Below are 18,543 nucleotides of genomic sequence, written 5' to 3'. Positions count from 1 at the left end.
TAATGATAGCAGCCTTTATGTGGCACACTACTATTAAATAACTGGTTTATAACACTCCATAATAACACTATAATGTAGTAGTAAGCAGCTATAAGTGTTTGTTAGTGTATTCATCAAAAACTATAACTCCTGCTGTTGACTCCCATAAGTGAAGGCTGCTGTATAGACAGATAATACGTTAGAATTACTGACAAATACTTACTGTCAAATTCTGAGTAATAAACTCATGAACATGTCCAAATATTGGTTCTGTCTATGTGGTTCCTTGTGATGCTTAAGTCCTGATCAAATAGAAATGTTGGCCTGGTGGTTGTACAAAATTAAAGGTCAGGGGGTCATGATTATCATTAGAAATCATTCTCTGGGGACAATAAATATGTATTTCAAATTTGATTTCAGTCTGCTTGCTCTGGCTTTTTCCGTCTGTTCTGACCTGGTTGCTAGCTGACATTAGCTAGCTGAGATTTGCTAGCTGACATTTGCTAGCTGACATTTGCTAGCTGACTTAGCTAGCTGACATTAGCTAGCTAGCTGTCTGAAGATGCCCGACTCATGGCACACAAACAGCAGGAGCAGAGGAATCAGTGTACACACTTTGTTTACTCTTTCTGTGTTAAAACTGACTGATTGTCAAAGTGAATGTCCGTGCTCTGTTAAGTTGAAATATCTGGCACTGACAGGCTATAGCTGTATTAAATATGTTGTGCATATGCATAACACTGAAAGACTTGCAGATGGTGCAGGTACTATTCTTGCTAAACTGTCTTGCACATTAAGGCATAAAAATAGATATCAATTTAAATCATGTTTTTGTCATTGTTATGTTAAAATCATGAATCCAACTAAACTGAGTTTTTCTACTTTGTTTTGGGTACATTTAGCCCAAAGTGATCGACTAAATCTATGTAATAACCAACATCTTAAGGCTTACTAGCAACAAAGAACAAAAATAAACATATTTCTGTGATAGGTATATCCTCCCAGGGTTATGACTGGGTACAGACGTTCTCATCAGCTACATGAAGATGCAGCTTTAATGACGCTGTTGAAGTCTGCTGTGATTTTTATTTATCTCTACAACTTGAAAGAATACACTACAAAAATGAATTTGCATCTTCCCAGAAGGTTCATCAGTGATCCTATTACAATAATCCTAATAGGGTTTCAAGCTCGATTGACATAAAGTCTGTCAAATCTCTGCCTATAACCCTCTGCAGCCCTCCTCTTGTCTTCGGAGGATTCAGTCTTCGTTATGTGGCGTGTTATATAGTCTAAACATATTTTCGGGGCTTGACTGTTTTCTTTAATTAAAAGACACTTTTTAAATCAGTTCGGCAGTTAGTGACATTACTTTTAAATTGTGTCCTAAAGTTAATTGATGACTGAACAGGGTGTCTCTTATTTGAGTTGGCTAGTTGGGTCTCCAAGCAAATGCATCACACTTCCTCATTAACAAGAACAGGCAGAAACTGCCCTATCAATGCTGAATATTAAAATGAACTGATTTACCCAATGCTGTAGGATTGTCAAATCTTTCACCTCCGCCCTGTTGCCTCAGCCTCATCGGTGCATCATATAGTTGTTACAGATTACAAAGAAAAGGAACTGACTCTTCAATTGGTGGCTTCTGGGTACCGACTAAATTTATTCTGATATGATGCTGCACTACAGAAATGGCAGACATTTCTTTCTCTCATCTCTTATTATTCTGGGAGGTTTCTTAGTTGCTTCAATGTCTAGTGTGAAAAGAGGATGAGGCCCTTTGGCTGATCATACATATATGCAGTCTGACAAGTCTAATCTGGGCTCCAGCTATCGTCTCAATTCATCAACAAAAAGATTTGATCTCATCTAGTCCATTCAAGATTTAAGGTAACATTGAGACCCCTACAAACTATTCGACACATGTAATGCACATCTGCAATCTGTGCAGTTTAGTCAAAGCTATTTTTTTTTTACATGCCTACCTTATTCCTATCCCCATGATACCCTGTGTGAATTAAAATGTCAAACTTTTCAGGTTAACAGGATTCTGCCAATTTCACTCTCAATTGACCCAATTGTCTTGGCAGTAAAGATGCTCAGCGGCACCTGAAAGGGAGGGTGGACTTTTATTTTATCCAGCTGAAATGCTTATTGTTTACATTACAATATACTTTCATATTAGTGGAACATACAAACCTATCATGTTAGGCCTTTACGATTTATCTGTGAAACTGTGCATAGAGAACGAATCAATTAAGGAATCTACGCGATTTGATTATGTTCTACTTCTGCTGTTTTTGAGCACGCTGGATGATATTGTGATAAGTATGCGTACACTACCAAGGGCGGGAAGTGCAAGCTGAAGAAGTAGCCTTGGAGAGTAGCCTTGGAGAGCAGTAGTAAACTAAGTTATTTTAACGTAAGTGATGTCGTGATGGGGACTTTGAAGCTCTATGTGCTCTATGTTCCATCTTTTTTAAAGTGAGTCTATGTAACCTCTGCTGAATAGCAGCCACTGTGGCCACAAGTGATAATGGTAAATGCTAAAACATGAGAGTATCAGTAAGGAAGTAGAGCACGGACATGTTTACGTCAGTGACACAGCAAAATGCTATCTTAAGCTTTTTAACACGAGCCAACATTAATTGTCTCAAACTACTGGTCACATAAAGGAAGACTCAAGTAGCAAAATCCTTGATGTATTGAATTGCTCAAGAGTGTGTTTTTCAACTTTTCATTCACAAGAGGAAGAGTATGATATTTCCTCTTTCAAAACGTACATAGTCTTGCTTTCATAAAACCTGTTAGATTTTTTTAAAACAAATTACTAATAAGCCTCAAAGCTTTTCAAATTACTTCACCGTTGGTAGCAATGAAATCAAGTAGCTAAATATGGTACTGTGATGATCAGATTATTCTGTTTACGATGTGACAGCCTGTGTTCCCATGTCAGTTATTTCCCCAGAATCACTAAGAAAGGGGAAGGCACCTGAAGCAAACCACTAAGTCTTGCAGATGCCGGTTCAGTGACAGAAACAATCGGAAGACGTGCCCATAATTCACGCAAGGTATCATGGGTTTAGGAATAATGTGCATTTGCTTTCAAAGTCATTGCATATAAGCTCTAAATGACACTATTAATGTCTCTTGCAAAAGGAAGTTATTGTCCCCATTAGATATCAATGCATAGAGACAATGGATGACTGTATACATTGTCGGTTGCAGGAGAATACAACAAACAACCATCTGAGCTTTGTTTTCTTTTTTTAGATTAAAGAGTCCCTTTTTCTTAGCACGGTGACTGTGGATTGCAGCCGAGCAACTTCAGTCAAAAACTCAGAACTCTGTTTCTGGCTTGCTAAGCTGCTTGTCGGCCACAGATGTTGGCTAGCCGAGGAGAGCAGCTTGACAGCTGAAGTAATGCATGTAGTTTTAACAGTCAAAGTGGAAACAAAGCAATATAAAATCAACATGGGAAGCATTTTCCGCAACACCACCATTCTGCAAAAGTTTTCCCAAACCACTCTGACCATTCCGTTTTAAACATACCCATAAAAGTGTCCCACTGGCAGAGACATTACCTTCTCAAACAGCTTCAGCCGGCAGAGCTACCTGTTATATAACAACAGCTGAAAACAGCCTGGTGATTTGTGTGTCAATTTATCTCATTTTATGCGTGTAGATTCACGCTCAATGCCATTTCAGCTCACGGATGGTTGACAGGAGCAGATGTTAGGGATATTCGGGTACTACCATTTGCAAGTCACATCATGTGAGCGGTTGAGAACAGACCAATTTGTTCTTACCGGAGAGTCTCACATGCAACATTTGATGCCTCATAGGATTTTAAGCATGTGTCTATACATAATTGCCACGGAGGTAAGCATTTAAGAGAACAATCTGACAGGCTGCTTGGCCCTCGCCTATGCTATCTTAGTCAGTAAGGACATGCTTCTGTGTGCATCCCTGGAACTATACTGTGCATATTGAAGGTGTTCTGACCTTGAGTTTGTGCTCTATATTCAGTCCCATTTACCGACAGAATATGACGAGCACAGATAGTTGCAAGTATAGAAAATGTGAGCAGTGAGCAATGACAGCAGATCTTTGTCATGTAATGCTTTTTGTAACCACAGTCTTCATACAGTATTCTGTTTCGTGTACATTGTGTAGGTATTGATTGAACGCATGTGTCTGCCTTGTTTCCAGTATTCCTTAGCAACTTACATTCCTCTTACTAATTTGTAGCTGGTTGATCAACCACTCAACGGAATATGAAGCCACAGCCAGCAAAAAGACAAAGGAATAACCACGAGCATGGCTCTGTTGTTGTCTTCTTAGTTTATTCTGTACTAAAACAGAAAGGTAAAAACGACAATTTGTGGTTTTGTGTAGACCTTTTCTTCGGCCGGGAGCAGTGACTTCCCTCTGCTGGTTACCTTGCAACCTCATGGCAGTGTTTCCCATTAATCACCTGGATTGGCGGCCCGCCAAAGTTTATTTTGTCCCGCCACAGTTTCCTAATGAACTGAAAACATTTGTATTCTTCTCCACCGGTGGGCTGGCTGGCACTGTCGCATTTCAGTGATGGAGCCCCCTGTTAACCAGGGCAGACTGTCCTCAGTGGTCTGCGGCAATGTTGACAACCCATCAGTCCCGTCTTAAAAAACGGACATTATAACGTTTACCATACTTTGTGAGTGTAACTTTTTTGCTGTGTCATCATCATTCTTTTTTTTCTTAAAGAAAATGTGTTAATGATTTTATGATCTACTCGAGCACAGTGTAAAAATACTATGTAGCCCGATATCATTTGATAATAATTATGGATGCAATAATGTTTTCATTACCTTAATGTTACAGCTGGTAAAGGTGGAGCTCATTTGACCTACTTTATATACTTAATAATTAGGCTCTACACACATGTGTAAATGTGATCAGCAAAAAAAATCTAAATATGAGATGTACCGGTTTTAATTGGCAGCCAATCTATCGGTGCATCTCTACAAACTGATATTGTCAGATAAATGAAGTGAAGTTAAAAGTACAACATTTCTGAGATGTAGTGGACTAGAAGTATAAAGTTACATAAAATGGAAACACTCAAGTAAAGTAAAAGTATATGAAAACTGTACTCAAGTACAGTATTTGAGTAGCCTAAATGTGACAAGAGCAATGCATTCTCCATAAATCTAGTCTCTTAATGTTGCTCTCAAAGTGCACCAGATTGATACTTTAAAATGTACAACATTTTCTTCTGTGGAAGCATGGCCCTGGACCACCTATGAGGGGCCGTGGTCCATCCAACATTGTCTTGCAAAATCCTGCGGAAAACACTGTAATGGGGATGACAAGCACAGTTAAGGAATACTGTAGTCCACCACATAAACCTCCTGGAAAAACCAACGAGCCGGCCTACCTGTTGCCTGTTTCCACTTGACTTTCTAAGCTTTCTAACTTGTCTTTCTGAATATAGCTTTATATCAGACAGACATGAGAACGGTATCAATCTTCATAATCTAACTCTCAGCAAGAAAGTGATTAAGCTTATTTCCCAAAATGTCAAACTTAAAATGTACTTGTCTGGGTAAATAAGGGAATGCTAAAATTAACACATTTACTTCAATTCTTTGCCTCTTATTACAAATAAGTCTAGTGGTTTCTCTAAATCACGCAGTGTTACCCCTTCACAATGGGTCCTTTACTACAACGTGGAGAGAGTCATGTACTGTGTATAATTCACATTAATGTTTTTCTAAGTTGGATTTTCAGCTTGACTATGTATGCACACTAACTTTCTCCATGAAAATGCAGGGTGTCCTTACACAACTTACATCCTGCTCAGAATGTACTTGAGGGTTGTTATAAGATGGAGTCACTCAGAGGGCTTTAATTAAATTAATATTTTTTTCCCACACAACTTGTTCCTGTTTTGTCCTTATGAAGCAGAGTACCACTCACATCACTAACTTTGAACATTCTGTAATGCTGCACGCCATCTTTCAGCTGTCATCCCTTGTGTCTGCTGGCTGGCAGCAGAGTGTGGATGTTGCAGCGTTGAGGGGGGCAGGGACGAGGTGGCATTCAACCAACAGTGAGCGCCACATAAAGCCTTTATCACACCTAAACGGCTCCGTCTCCCAAAGCCAGAGCGAGATAAGCACTGCCCATTCATCTGTAATGATGTGGAAGCAAGAACCAACTGAACTGAGTTGAGAGGGAAAGGCTAACTCTGACACAGTGGGGATGGCTGAAAAGGGTGCAGGGCCAATGGGGTTTGCCTCGTTCACTCCTCAAAATGATGTGTTTATTTATTTGGTGTTCTCTGTGGATTCAAGATGATTACAAGATGAGTGTTGTTTTACACTTCAAAGTGCTGTAATTATCTGCAATATAAAATGTGAAGCAGGAGCCACATTACACCATGGTCATTGAAAAAGTTTCCCTTTGGACTACAAATTGCATTTTTCCAACAAGACCACATTTTCTCAGACACTTAATGTTCCAATAAAATGGAAGTTATAGAGCTTCTTTAGCTTCTGTAATGTAATATTTGAGTGGTGCACAGACACAAGAGGGATTTAAATCAGTTAAGGACTGTTGGCTCCACATTCACTTCTCTCACCTTTTCAAATCAGAATCAAAATCAGAATCAGAAACCGTTTATTGCCAGGAATGTTTGCACAAACGAGGAATTTAGTTAGTTCGGAAGGTGCATACATTAGACATTAGACATTAGATGAGACAAACAACAATCAACGACAGCAACAGTGCAATGATGTCTAAATCAGATCAGGAGGAGGACAAGGGAGAGATGAAAGGGACACTTTGCAGCTTTTCAATTGGCTCTGTGTCACTGCAGCATGTGCAGTAGATAGATGAACAGCACCCTCCATGCCACCAGCACCCTGAGCGCCACGCTCACCCGCTGGCAAAAGCCTGTCGCTTGTTCTGCGTCAACTGGGAGACTTTTCTGTCCCTTATAAGAATTAGACCTCAGCCACATAAAGTTTTGGAAATGAAAACAAAGTTTTTGCTCACTGATATCCAAACCCACATCTCTTTTATCTCGCTCCATGTCTCTTTGTTAGCTATGAACGACAAACGGGGAAGTGTGGTTTTATATGATAACTGGATTAATTTTTGTAAACACAGGATGATTCATCAAATATTCATATAACAATAAACCCAGGGACACAGGATTTAAAATGGGAGAATATGTTCTTCATTTCACTGTCTTTAACCCTGCCGCCATGGGCTCACTATTAGCTTCTGTTCTCAAGTAATAATGGAAAACCCCACAAGTTCAAGTTCTTCGTAGTTGGACCCATTCTAAAGTTCATGTATAACTTTGAGATTTCCAACCTATTTTTTAATTCCCCCCACCGCCAATGTTTCTAATAGCATCTTAAGGCAGATTACATTGAAATGTAATGTATAATTTGTAACTTGTTGACTTCCCAAACCTACCAGGCTATCTTTGGTTCTTTTCACAGTTCTGTTCACAGTTTTCACCTCAAGGTGCCTGGGTGATGTGATCACAAGTTTACAACTCTAAATACAGCTGATGTCCAAAATGCATTAGGGAGGCATCACACAAGCCGCTTTTGTAGATGCAATGTACATTATTATTTGCAACTCAGCAAGGATATGGAATGGTGATAAGATGGAGGCTGTCACTAAACCTGTGTGTCAAGCTTAATGCAGTCAGATGGCATCACAGTGGCAGAAAATAAAAGACAATCTATAGACTAAACATAAACTACATGCACATGACTTTGAATGGTAGTTGTGGGTTACGTTAGCTAGCTGGCTAACAGGACAGTTGAAAAACAGGTACAATAACACAGGGCAACAAATGAGCGATTGAGAAAGAAACCTATGGATACAGTAAAAGTTGTTGTGCTGAACACAGAACACTGCAACATAATGACATATTTGCTGGTTTCGTATGTAATGAAGATGTTTACTTCCTATTTTAGACACAATATACTGTCGGAAGCAGGGATTGTTGCTCGTTGTTTGCTTCATTTGAACTATTAACTAATTCTCACTGACGTCACTATTTTCTATTCAAATAAATAGTCTTCAGTACCACTAAATCGCATGACATGACAGATATACAACCCTTGGTGTCTGCTGCGGTAGATAGAATAGCAAACTTTAGCCCCGGGGTAATATAAATGTACTACATCTGCAGTCAAGTGTCATTATTCCTTCTCTTTTGATCTAACAGACACTTTATCTTAGGTCGAATCAGCTTACCTATATTGTCCTCTTGTGCCTTTTAAAAAAACACTGACAGGGTTTAAAGAGCACACTTATTCACACGCTGACTCCAACCTGCAACCTGTCTGTGTCTTACAGGTGTAATTGGCTTCCTGACTGCAGCCCTGGATCCATCAGGAGTTCCAAAGAGGAAAACGGATGAGACCACAGAGTCTACCTGAGAATGCTACGTGTCTCTGCGGCTCACCATGTCACCATAGGAAAACCGTTAAGCTGTCCCCTTCCACAAATCCTCTTTTTTCCTTTGTTACTCCCCATTACCCACTGAGTTTGTGACCCCCTCTCTCCACACAGCTGAAGTCCTAGTGATATGACTAAAAGAGCCTTTATTTTGGACATGTTGTTTTTTCCTCTCAATGCTGCCAGCCACCAAGGCTATGGTGGGAAGCGTCATTATAATTCTCAGCAGATTGCTAATCACTGCCTGCTGTGGCTCCTGGGACTAGTGCTTCACCTCACCCTCTCCTCGTGTCAACGAGTTGACCTGAAACACCCCATAGTGTCCACTGGCTATGGAAAGATACGTGGCATCAGGAAGGATCTCAACAATGAGATCTTGGGGCCCGTGGAACAGTACTTAGGCGTGCCGTATGCCACGGCACCTGTTGGCGAGCGCCGCTTCCAGCCTCCTGAAGCGCCCGGCTCATGGCAAGAGATTCGCAATGCCACCAATTTTGCATCAGTGTGTCCCCAGAACGTCCACGGGGTTTTACCTGAGATCATGCTCCCAGTGTGGTTCACAGACAACCTGGACGCTGCAGCGACCTATGTTCAGAACCAGAGTGAGGACTGCCTTTACCTCAACATCTATGTACCAACTGAAGATGGTGAGTGAGACCAAACTCTCATGTTAGATATAGGAAGAGGTTACGTTAGCCTGTTAAACTGCATTTAAAGTGGGTCAGAAGAAGGTGAGAGTAAGAGTGAAATCCTCGGCCTTCCTGAACAGATTAGTTTGTGTCACCACTGTTTCAGAGCAGCTTGTATTCTTCTAATCATTTTAATAGATATCTGATCAGTTAGCCAGGATTATATTCAGTGGAAAAGGAGCTGTTAGCCAGAGCCAAAAGACACCCAGCAGATTACCAAATATATTCTTTGATAATCTCCTGGTTTTGTATTAATGCCAGTCTCCGTTAGTTTTGGTTTCTCAATTACTATTGGTCTATCGGTTTTCTAGACGCACATACTCCAGCATCATCACAAATGCAATATTTCTTGTGCTAACACTCTGTGAAGCAATTAGATACCACTTTACTTTTATTTCTCATATTTAATTAATTCTCACATTTTATCAGATATTCAAAATTCATACAGAACATGCTCTATTAACTAGCTGCTCTTTGTATCAATTAGCCACATCGTAACATGCTATGTTTAAGCTCCACTAACACAAATTTGCTTAAACCATGCATGAACCTTATATCTTGACAATTCGCTCATTTCGCTAACCGTAACCTTTTGTCTGATCAATGCAGAATAAGTGATATATGTTTTAAGTGACTGAACAAAGTCCGCTGCGGATGTAGTAAATCACATAATGACTCACTGACACCATTAACATTGTGTTACTTCATCCAGTAGAGGAGTACAATTATTCACGTGCACAAGTCCCTACATTTAGGAAGTTTCCGAAAAATTACAGTATTTTCCTTTATTCTGCTGTTTCTGATAAGTCTATTAATTTCTTGCCTTTTTTAAAATTTGTTTTATGTATGTGTTGTTGAAAACATGTATACACTTTTTGTTTCCTCTCATAAATAAAAAAAACAGAACGTATGTTCGCCTTTCATATTAGATTCAATGTTATAAATCGTCTACAATTACCAGAAAAATACAAACTTTCAGGCTCTCTCATGGGCTCAAATGTGTGTTGCAGACTATGGAAGAAATTTTTGCAAATTTACTTGGCAATACTAATAAAATATCCTGCCAACCAGGTGATTGGAAAGAACTGCATTAGAGAGTATAACATAATAATAATAATAATAATAATAATAATAATAATAATAAATAAGGCAAAGTTTACTTTTTTGCATTATTTTTATATTATATTATAATTACTAGAAACTGTCAAAGGCCATTTTATTAACATGCCAGTTTAATTGTTTGAATGTAATGGTGCTTGTTCAGGTTCGTGTTGCATGTAATGCTGTTGTAGCAGCTGGATTAGGTGGAAAAAAAACGATTCAATGCATTGCCAAAAATAATCTTGCTTAGGCCTCCTGGGGTAAAATTAGCCCAAAACTGAAGATTGCTATAAAGCAAAACCTCCACCTCTTCATGGGCTATCTGGTGGGTGTACTTGCATTAATGATCCAGTGGAGAGTGTTTGAGAAAGCAGATGGGCAGGTAAAAGAACACAGGATCAAAGTGTAACTTTGGAGGTAAAGCATATGTTACTTATGATAGTAAGCAAGGCTAATGATGAAATGTTAAAAAAAAAAGTCTATGATTAATGGGCACACCTGAGAGTTTCGGGAGAGAATTGTTTATGCATTCCTGCTCTTATACTGCATGAAGTCGAACTCTAGAATGAGTCTAGAGTGGTGCACAGCTTTGTTGTGGTTTAACACGAAAGCTGAAACCATAACCTACTTAGCCAGATTGTGTCAGGGTTGCAGATTATTTATTTTTGTTGATGAATGCTCTGTGGCCCGACAAAAAGATGGAAACAGATTAATTGCTAGTGGAAAATATGAAATATTACTGCAGTATTAAGTGAGACCAGAGCACCAGAGATACTGTGAAGATGAAATTAGAAATGGGGATTGAAAAAACAAACAAAAAAAAAACATTTTAACTACTTTTAACATAGGACGTGTACATGCATGCTCTGCGGTTACAGTGTGTATGCTGTACACAACTTATGTCACACACACTCTCCGAGAGGCTGACGTAGAATCTTTTGTGTTATTCCCAGGGGATAAGGTGTGCAAATGAGTGAGACTGATTTAACATGTAGCCCTGTCTGCTTGTCAGAATCTGTCACTTATTGTCAGGGGTCACTGCTTACACAAGGCTGATGCTGTCCCCAAGGATATGTTTTGCCCTGTGTGTGAGAGAGAAATAGAGACTGAAGGAGACTAAAATGCCCCTGAAATCAAACGCACCACATTTTACACGTAACTGCTGTCAGAATCTCACAAATAGTTTTCATGGCGTTAGTGAGACTTGTGGTTATGTCACATAAGTACCAGCTTTAAAAGAGAGAAATCTATTAAACGCTCTAAACCTCCGCTGTTCGGAGCACCTCGATTCTGGCCTTGGGACCTTTGTTGCGTGTCCCACTATTGGATGGATTGCGATGAGATTTCCAACAAAGATCCATGTCCCTGTTAGGGATGATTTTTTTTTTTTTATCACTTTGGTGGTACCTGACATTTAATCAAACACCGTCAACATTTTTGAAACGTCCAAACTTATGACATTCCCATCAGTGTCAGTTGTACTTCGTGTTTAGTAACTAAACACGGTGAACATTATACCGTCTAAACATCCGCATGCATTTAGTTCAAAGCCCTCCTATGCCTGCGCACAGCCTAACAGAGCTGCTAGTGTGGCTGCAGACTCTTGGTGGTGTTTCAACCAGACTACGCAGATCTAGCTAGTGGGTTAGCTTGCTAACGTGGATGCAGTAGGTGATGGTCAAGCATTTTCTAATGGAGGATGTCAGGTTGTGCTGTGCTGTGTTTGGCAGAGAGCAGTCGCATTGCTACTAATGGCGGGTGTAGGTGGGCCAAAATGAATTGGCAGCACAGAATCATACCGCCTGGATCTAAATGTTTTGGTGCCAAATCTGTTCCCCTTAACTCAATTTTGACACATTTTTATTATCCATAGAACAACATTGTGTATTATCTTCCCATCCTCGGACAAATTCATAGACAAAAGAAAATTCACAGCTCTCTTGTCTTTCTGCATCTGTTCACCCCTCCTGCTCTCTCCTCCCTGAAATCCTCCCTGCTTCTTCTCTCTTCTCTCCCCTCTCCTCCATCTTTATGCAGATGGCGGTAGAAGGGGTCACTGTTCTGAATGCAAATGAGCTTTGTGCCCTTCCCCACCAGGCCACTATGTAGCCTGCTACTTCTTCAATTCAAATGCAATCAAAATAACTCATTTGAATAATGTAAATAACACAAATGATCTTGTGGATTAAACAGTGAGTTTCACTCTCCCTTTATCTCCCTCCTGCTCCTTACCTCCTTTTACAGTGGTCTTCCCTAACTCTCCTATGTGGCCAGGCTGCAAGGCAAGAGAACTGTCTCACTGCATTCCTGTTTCCTCAAGACACACTTCGGCTATGGGCCTAAGATCCTTCATTTTTATTTTCGCTAGAGCAGCCATTTACTGTGCTCTTTATTAAAAAACATATTTCAGGAGGCAGGACAGTGGAGGCAGGGAGGAAGGCGGATGCTGGGGGCACAGTAGAAGAGATGGAGAGCAGAAGGACAGGACTGCATGTGCTGGGAGCTGCTGCCTGGATGCAGAGGGGGTTGAACCGAAGCTGTGTCTGACACCTTGTCAAGCAGACAGGCCACCATAGACATGACATACTGCAGCTTCATCCCGTTTACCGCACTGAGGAAATAGAGAGGGACGGGAGGCAGCTTGCGCTCTGGCCACTAGCTCACTGAACCGAACAGAAATGCTGTTGACTGAGAGATGGAGCTGCATTAGGTCAAACAGTACTGGGACAACCCAAGCCAAATGCTCCCGCATAGGCCAATGCATTTCTGTGACCAGTGGCCCATTACATTATGAGACAGTCGACCTACCGACAGGCCTTTCTACTGAGGCAGAAGGGAAAGATGTTGTTTTAAAGTGTGTCTGTTTCCCTTTGGCAACATCCTACTTTTTGTCTTGTCTAATCCATCCTAGTATTCCTTCAAAAGTCAGAAGTTTGTTGTCACAAGTTAAGATCTAGATACTGCCATGAGCATTTCTTACAAAGCAAATCACCCACATAGCAATGCTATCCATTTCTATAGAGGAATACCAGCAGTAAGACAGACACAATATACTGACAACCAGCACTGCAATGATCAATTCAATAGTCCGACAATGGAAATATAGTTACACAAAAATAAAATACTGAATTAATTGTGCAAGTGATTTTTTTTTTTGCCATGCTAGCCACTTTGATCCGGACATATTTTAACAGCTATTGCACGGATTGCCATGGCCTTTGATTGACACATTCATCTTCCCCTCAAGATTAGTTGTTGATGCCCTGACTTTTCATCTGCTCAAATATTTTTATTTTCCAATGCTTTGGTTTCTAAGCATACCCTCAGAACTAATGGGATTCCCATTAACTTCAGCTTCTGTGTGACGGTAAGATGAGGAGATAAGTGATCCAGATTGTGCCCACATGCGGTCCACACCTCATTGAGATATGAACTCAATGCGGGCCAGGCCACCTCGGCATGTGGTCCGGCTTATGGGATCTAAATAAATGCGAGCAAGAATCAATCTCGGAGCGTATGTACTTGATAGTTAATGCGTCCTGGCATAATAATGGATGAGAGCAGTATCATTGCAAAGACAAGCGTAACCACGGCCTTAGTTTTGTTGATCTGACAAAACTTCACTGTGACAACAACAATCACTCAACACTCAACAATCAAGAATAATAAAGTCAACAGATTGTATGATAATGATTGTCCTAAACCCAACAGTACTTCTTATTTCTGTAATTTAGGTGAAGGTGGAGTGCCCTTGTGCTGTCATAAGATAAAGTTGCATGGTCCATTACGAAGTGCGACTGTCTGTTTGAGCGGAGTTTATCCTCACGTATAGGTTAGCTCTTTATTAGGCATTAGAGAACGAATGAAATCAGAGAAGTCTCCATTAAGCGGCGAGGTGTGGTTTTAGAGTGGTGCTAAGTAGTGGGGAAGTGCTGACAAGACGAAGGACTTGTGTGCCTCACTATCCATTACCGGTCTGTCTACCCGTCTGCTCCGTACCCGAGGACCAACTACTGTACCATCTCCCTTCATGGCAGGAAGTGCTCTCTGGATCAGGCGCCTGTATGCTAGTACTCATAGGATGCAGCAAATCCATTCAGCATTGATCCTTTTCCATTTAGACGGAAGATAAACATTTTATATCAGGAAACCATATTCATAGAGAGGGATGGGTGAAAATGCAGCGGTGGAATGCAGTGATGCTCTTTGTCAATAGACGCAAAGTACTGTGAAAGGGGCATATCCCGTCACTTTACTGTGAGGTTTCTAGCAGAATGGTAGAAACAGACATGTCAGCAGAACTCTGGCAGAGTGATAAACCTCTTGGCAACCCGACATATAGTATTTTTTAATACGAGGGACGGCAACGCCTCCCCACCGGAGAGCAGGGAATGTGCTGCTGGTTGGGTACGGGGAGGACAGCAACAGATGATAAGGACACTGTTAGCATGCTTTGTGTAGCGTGTGGAGGTCTAATGTGTGTGGGCCTGCGTTTTTGTGTGTGTGTGTGTGTGTGTGTGTGTGTGTGTGTGTGTGTGTGTGTGTGTGTGTGTGTGTGTGTGTGTGTGTGTGTGTGAACGTGTGAAAGGTAGTTTGTTTTAATAGCTTTCTCTGAGACCTGCGTATGGAGACAGTGACTGAGAACAACACAAAAACGCATCGGTAATTGTGGGCTGATGGAAGGTTCCACTGACAGAAACCAAGAACAAACAAACTAATGGGATCCTTATCAGTTAAGACTTACAGAGGTTGACGTGCCAGGGCGTCGGTTGGTCACTGTGATAAATGCTTGTTATTGGCCGTGCCCTATGGAGCATTTAAACGGCGTTACCATTAGAGCTTAATGTGAGACTCCTCTTTGACCTTGGTGAGGAGGATCCTGTCACAAGCATTTATTTGCAGGCAGTGCAAATATCAAAAGCAGCTCCCTCTTTGCTAATTTGGAAGGAAAGACTCACATATATGCCGGAATCTCTCCATGCACAGCGAGTATACAAAGTCACATGTATTCAGGATGCGTATCTGTGTCTGCCCTTGCGTGCGTGTGTCTTCAGTGCTGCGTTTTGACATTCGAGGCGCTCAAGATCGTGCAGGGACTTTTTGCCTCGGGACTGCAACACTGTCCTGAGCTGAAAGCAGGATCCAGAGAATCTTGGCATTCCTTTGCCTTTTCTGACCGAAGAAAGTGATGGCTTGATTTTGCTCATTGATTTTTCTTTACAGAGCAGCGGGGTGTGTCAAGACTGATAGGGAGAAGGGTTGAGGAGAAGTGGTCTCTGGGGTCATTTCAAGGCAATGCGTGACTAGATCCTAAGTAGTTAAAACAGATGTGTTTGGGGTTATCTTTTGAGGAAACAGTGTGTCGTCTTAGTAAACATTTGTCTTTAGCTGTACATAGCCACTGAAACGTAACAGAGCATCTCACCTTTTGCTATTTTCCTCTTTTAATCTTCTCCTTTGTTTCTGTTTTAAATGTTGTCTTTTGTCCTCCCCCCCTTCTCTTTTCTGAACCTCAGGTCCGCTCACAAAAAAACAGGATGAGTCTACAATGAACAGACCAAGGGATGAAGGTATTTTAATTGCATGGGTTTTCTTCTTCCTCGTGCCCCATTTTTCAAGCTCTGTGGGGAATTTTGTGTTTGTATCTATATTAATAATCACCTTAGACTCATCACTCTATGTGCACGTTACATTATGCATTGTTAAGTGCTTTTATCAGCACACAAATCTGCCATTCCATCTCACTGGCACACGTTGAGCTAAAATGCATGAAGACAGAGTTACATATAAAGTAATTGTTCTTCATTCCCCACAAATTCTGCTTTTTGAGTACCTGCACAGGGAGCTAATTTACTTTCCTTTCTCATGTGCTATGTGGTTGATCAACCACACACTGATGTTCTGACTATCCTGTGTGATGCTTCACTAAAAATCAATACTCAGTCCACTTTCACCGGCCGTTTCATTTTTGTAGTACACTCCATATGAAATGGTCCGCTGATTTAGTGTCCTTCATAATGTTATTGGGCTTTCTCCAGTTTTTCATTTTCAAAGGAGAAAAAAACAGAGGATTTCTGCATATCTCTGCTATTGCTGTACATTTTTTCAAGTTCACTGCAGTCGTATGTAAATGCTCTCACTACTCTTTACTGATGCAGCCAAAATCTATGCAGACAGCGTGTGCATCTGTTTCTGTACACGTGCCCAGACATACTGTATATTACATAGCATTATGCATACATAGAGTGCATTACATTTCCATTTGTGCACTGTGTGTCTACTCGAGCGCAGTACATGTGCAAATCTACGCCTGAGTGCATGTGCTCTAATTTGTGCCAATGTGTGTGGTTTTTCTCTTCTCTTTTTTTTTATTTTGAGCTCTGTGCTATTTGGGTATTGAATTCTCTCTTCCTTGCATCTCTAATTGCTATGGTTTAAAAAGAGACAGATGTAGCTAATCCAATTGTGTGGTTTCTTAACGGTGAAAACAGAAGGAAGGATTCATGCAGGATTGCCTAGGAGAGGAGCAGAATGATAGAATAGAGATGAAAGAAAAGGAAAAGCTGAGCACTGAGAGAGCACAAGGGAGGGCAATGAGGGGGATAGAAGGGAAAAAATAGTCATAATGAAGACAAGTGCATGATGAAATGACATTTACAAAGCTTTGAAAGTGAGAGAGATGTAGAAAAAGAGAGATTGAGAGGGTGGATGAGTAGGAGACTGGTAGAGCTTGACATTTATGCCAACACCTGATGGGTCCTGACAGGATCAGGAGGGATGGATTCCTCTCTTATAATTGCTCAGGTATGGATTGGACACAGGTTCCCAAACATTGTTGGAAAATACTATTATTAGCATCTTGTTTTTGAAAGTTATTTATAAGAGACTGCATTGCTTGGGTGTGGATTTGGATGCAAAAAAATATTCAAGTGCTGAGTCAGGCTGAAACTTTTACGCCCAAATCAATTGAGATTTCCATACGAGAATGAATGAGAGAGGATAATAAAAAGCAGACAGTAGGCAGTTTCTTTTGGGAGGTAAGACATGACATTGAGAATAGAAGTGCGAGGGGGATTGAGGAGGATAGTATCAGGTTAGGAGGAGTGAATAATTTGCCAGTGTTTTGGAGGCAGGCAGGAAAGACAGAGAGCTCCTTGTTGGCCGTAGAGGCCTTGGATTTGGGCTGAGTGGAACACTTTCACCCTGCGACCCTGCAACCCTAATCACCCCTCTGTTTGTGTACCGTGTCCCTCACTCCAACAGACATCCGCCTTACCAAAATACCATCTGTCCCATTTAAAAAAATCATAAACCAGACAGATATTATTCTTAAGCTTACCTGATGAAAGTCCAAAGCCCCCAAAATATTGTCAGAATAAAGTGCGTCCAAGTGATGAGATATAGACTACCAGAAGTTTTCTCCTTTTGCACCACTTAGACCTTTTCCTATTCACCTTACATTAAGGCATTGTAGGTATGCATGAGCTTTTTATCTTTTATTCCAAAACGAATGGATTTCTTTTTCTTTTCCAATTTAGTTTTTTTTTTGTTTTTTTGGTTTACCCATAGCGTCTATTGGGCTTAGCAAATATTTCAGTAATAACTTTGGTGTTTCTGACTAAATATTCTTTAAATTTACAAAAGCTGAAAGTATAATAAAAGGATATTTAGACTAAGTTCTGGATTCAAAGATCACGATTGTTAAATGTGAACAGAACTGGTTAATCTATTAATATAAAAAACTTAAAAAGCTTTCCAGGACAGCAATAGACACCAATTTAACTTTGACAAAAGAAAAACACTATCGTCTTTCAGCCTTTTGGAAAAACCAATGAAAGAATGTTTCAAGGGGAAAAAACATTTCCTGCTCAAGGCTAGTGGAGCAGAGGCTGCTTGAAAAGGGTGCTCCCTATTAAAGGCACAATTTGTTAATCCAAATAAGAAAATACTAGAAACTCTTCTGTCAGTACTTAACTCAACTCTAGTCATAATGAACTTTCCACACAATGTTAATGAGTGTTGATGAAGTGCTTCAGAACACGCAGAGAAAAACAACAACTACCAAATCTATCGACAGGCTACTAAACATTTAACAACTAAATTTAAAGTAAATTTAAATTTTATCTCCAACAATTTCACACATCAACGTCTGTTTCCAGATGTTGGAAGTACTGCTGGTGGGGAGTTGGAAAGAAGTGAGCATACCAGACCTCTGTAGCACGCTCCTACTAGTTCAACACACCTGAATCTCCAACCCAGTCGAGTTGCATTGTGGGCATTGTAGGCGTTTGACAAGGAG

The 18,543-nt window shown here is 40.6% G+C and overlaps 1 protein-coding gene across 1 annotated transcript in view; it reads left to right on the top strand.

Moving 5' to 3' along the window:
• Positions 1 to 8,584: 8,584 nt before the first annotated feature.
• nlgn2b (neuroligin 2b) overlaps positions 8,585 to 18,543 on the top strand; it is a gene marked incomplete at both ends in the record, with an annotated part of 29,688 nt that continues 19,729 nt past the window's right edge. The window contains 2 exons of the mRNA XM_079214490.1: positions 8,585 to 9,101; positions 15,761 to 15,814. Coding sequence (XP_079070616.1) covers positions 8,585 to 9,101; positions 15,761 to 15,814 — 571 coding nt within the window. The remainder of the gene's footprint in view (positions 9,102 to 15,760; positions 15,815 to 18,543) is intronic.

The sequence above is a fragment of the Taurulus bubalis genome (genome assembly GCF_910589615.1).
Source record: "Taurulus bubalis genome assembly, chromosome: 2".
In the NCBI taxonomy this organism is placed as follows: domain Eukaryota; kingdom Metazoa; phylum Chordata; class Actinopteri; order Perciformes; family Cottidae; genus Taurulus; species Taurulus bubalis.
This window is presented reverse-complemented; position numbering and strand designations above follow the sequence as displayed.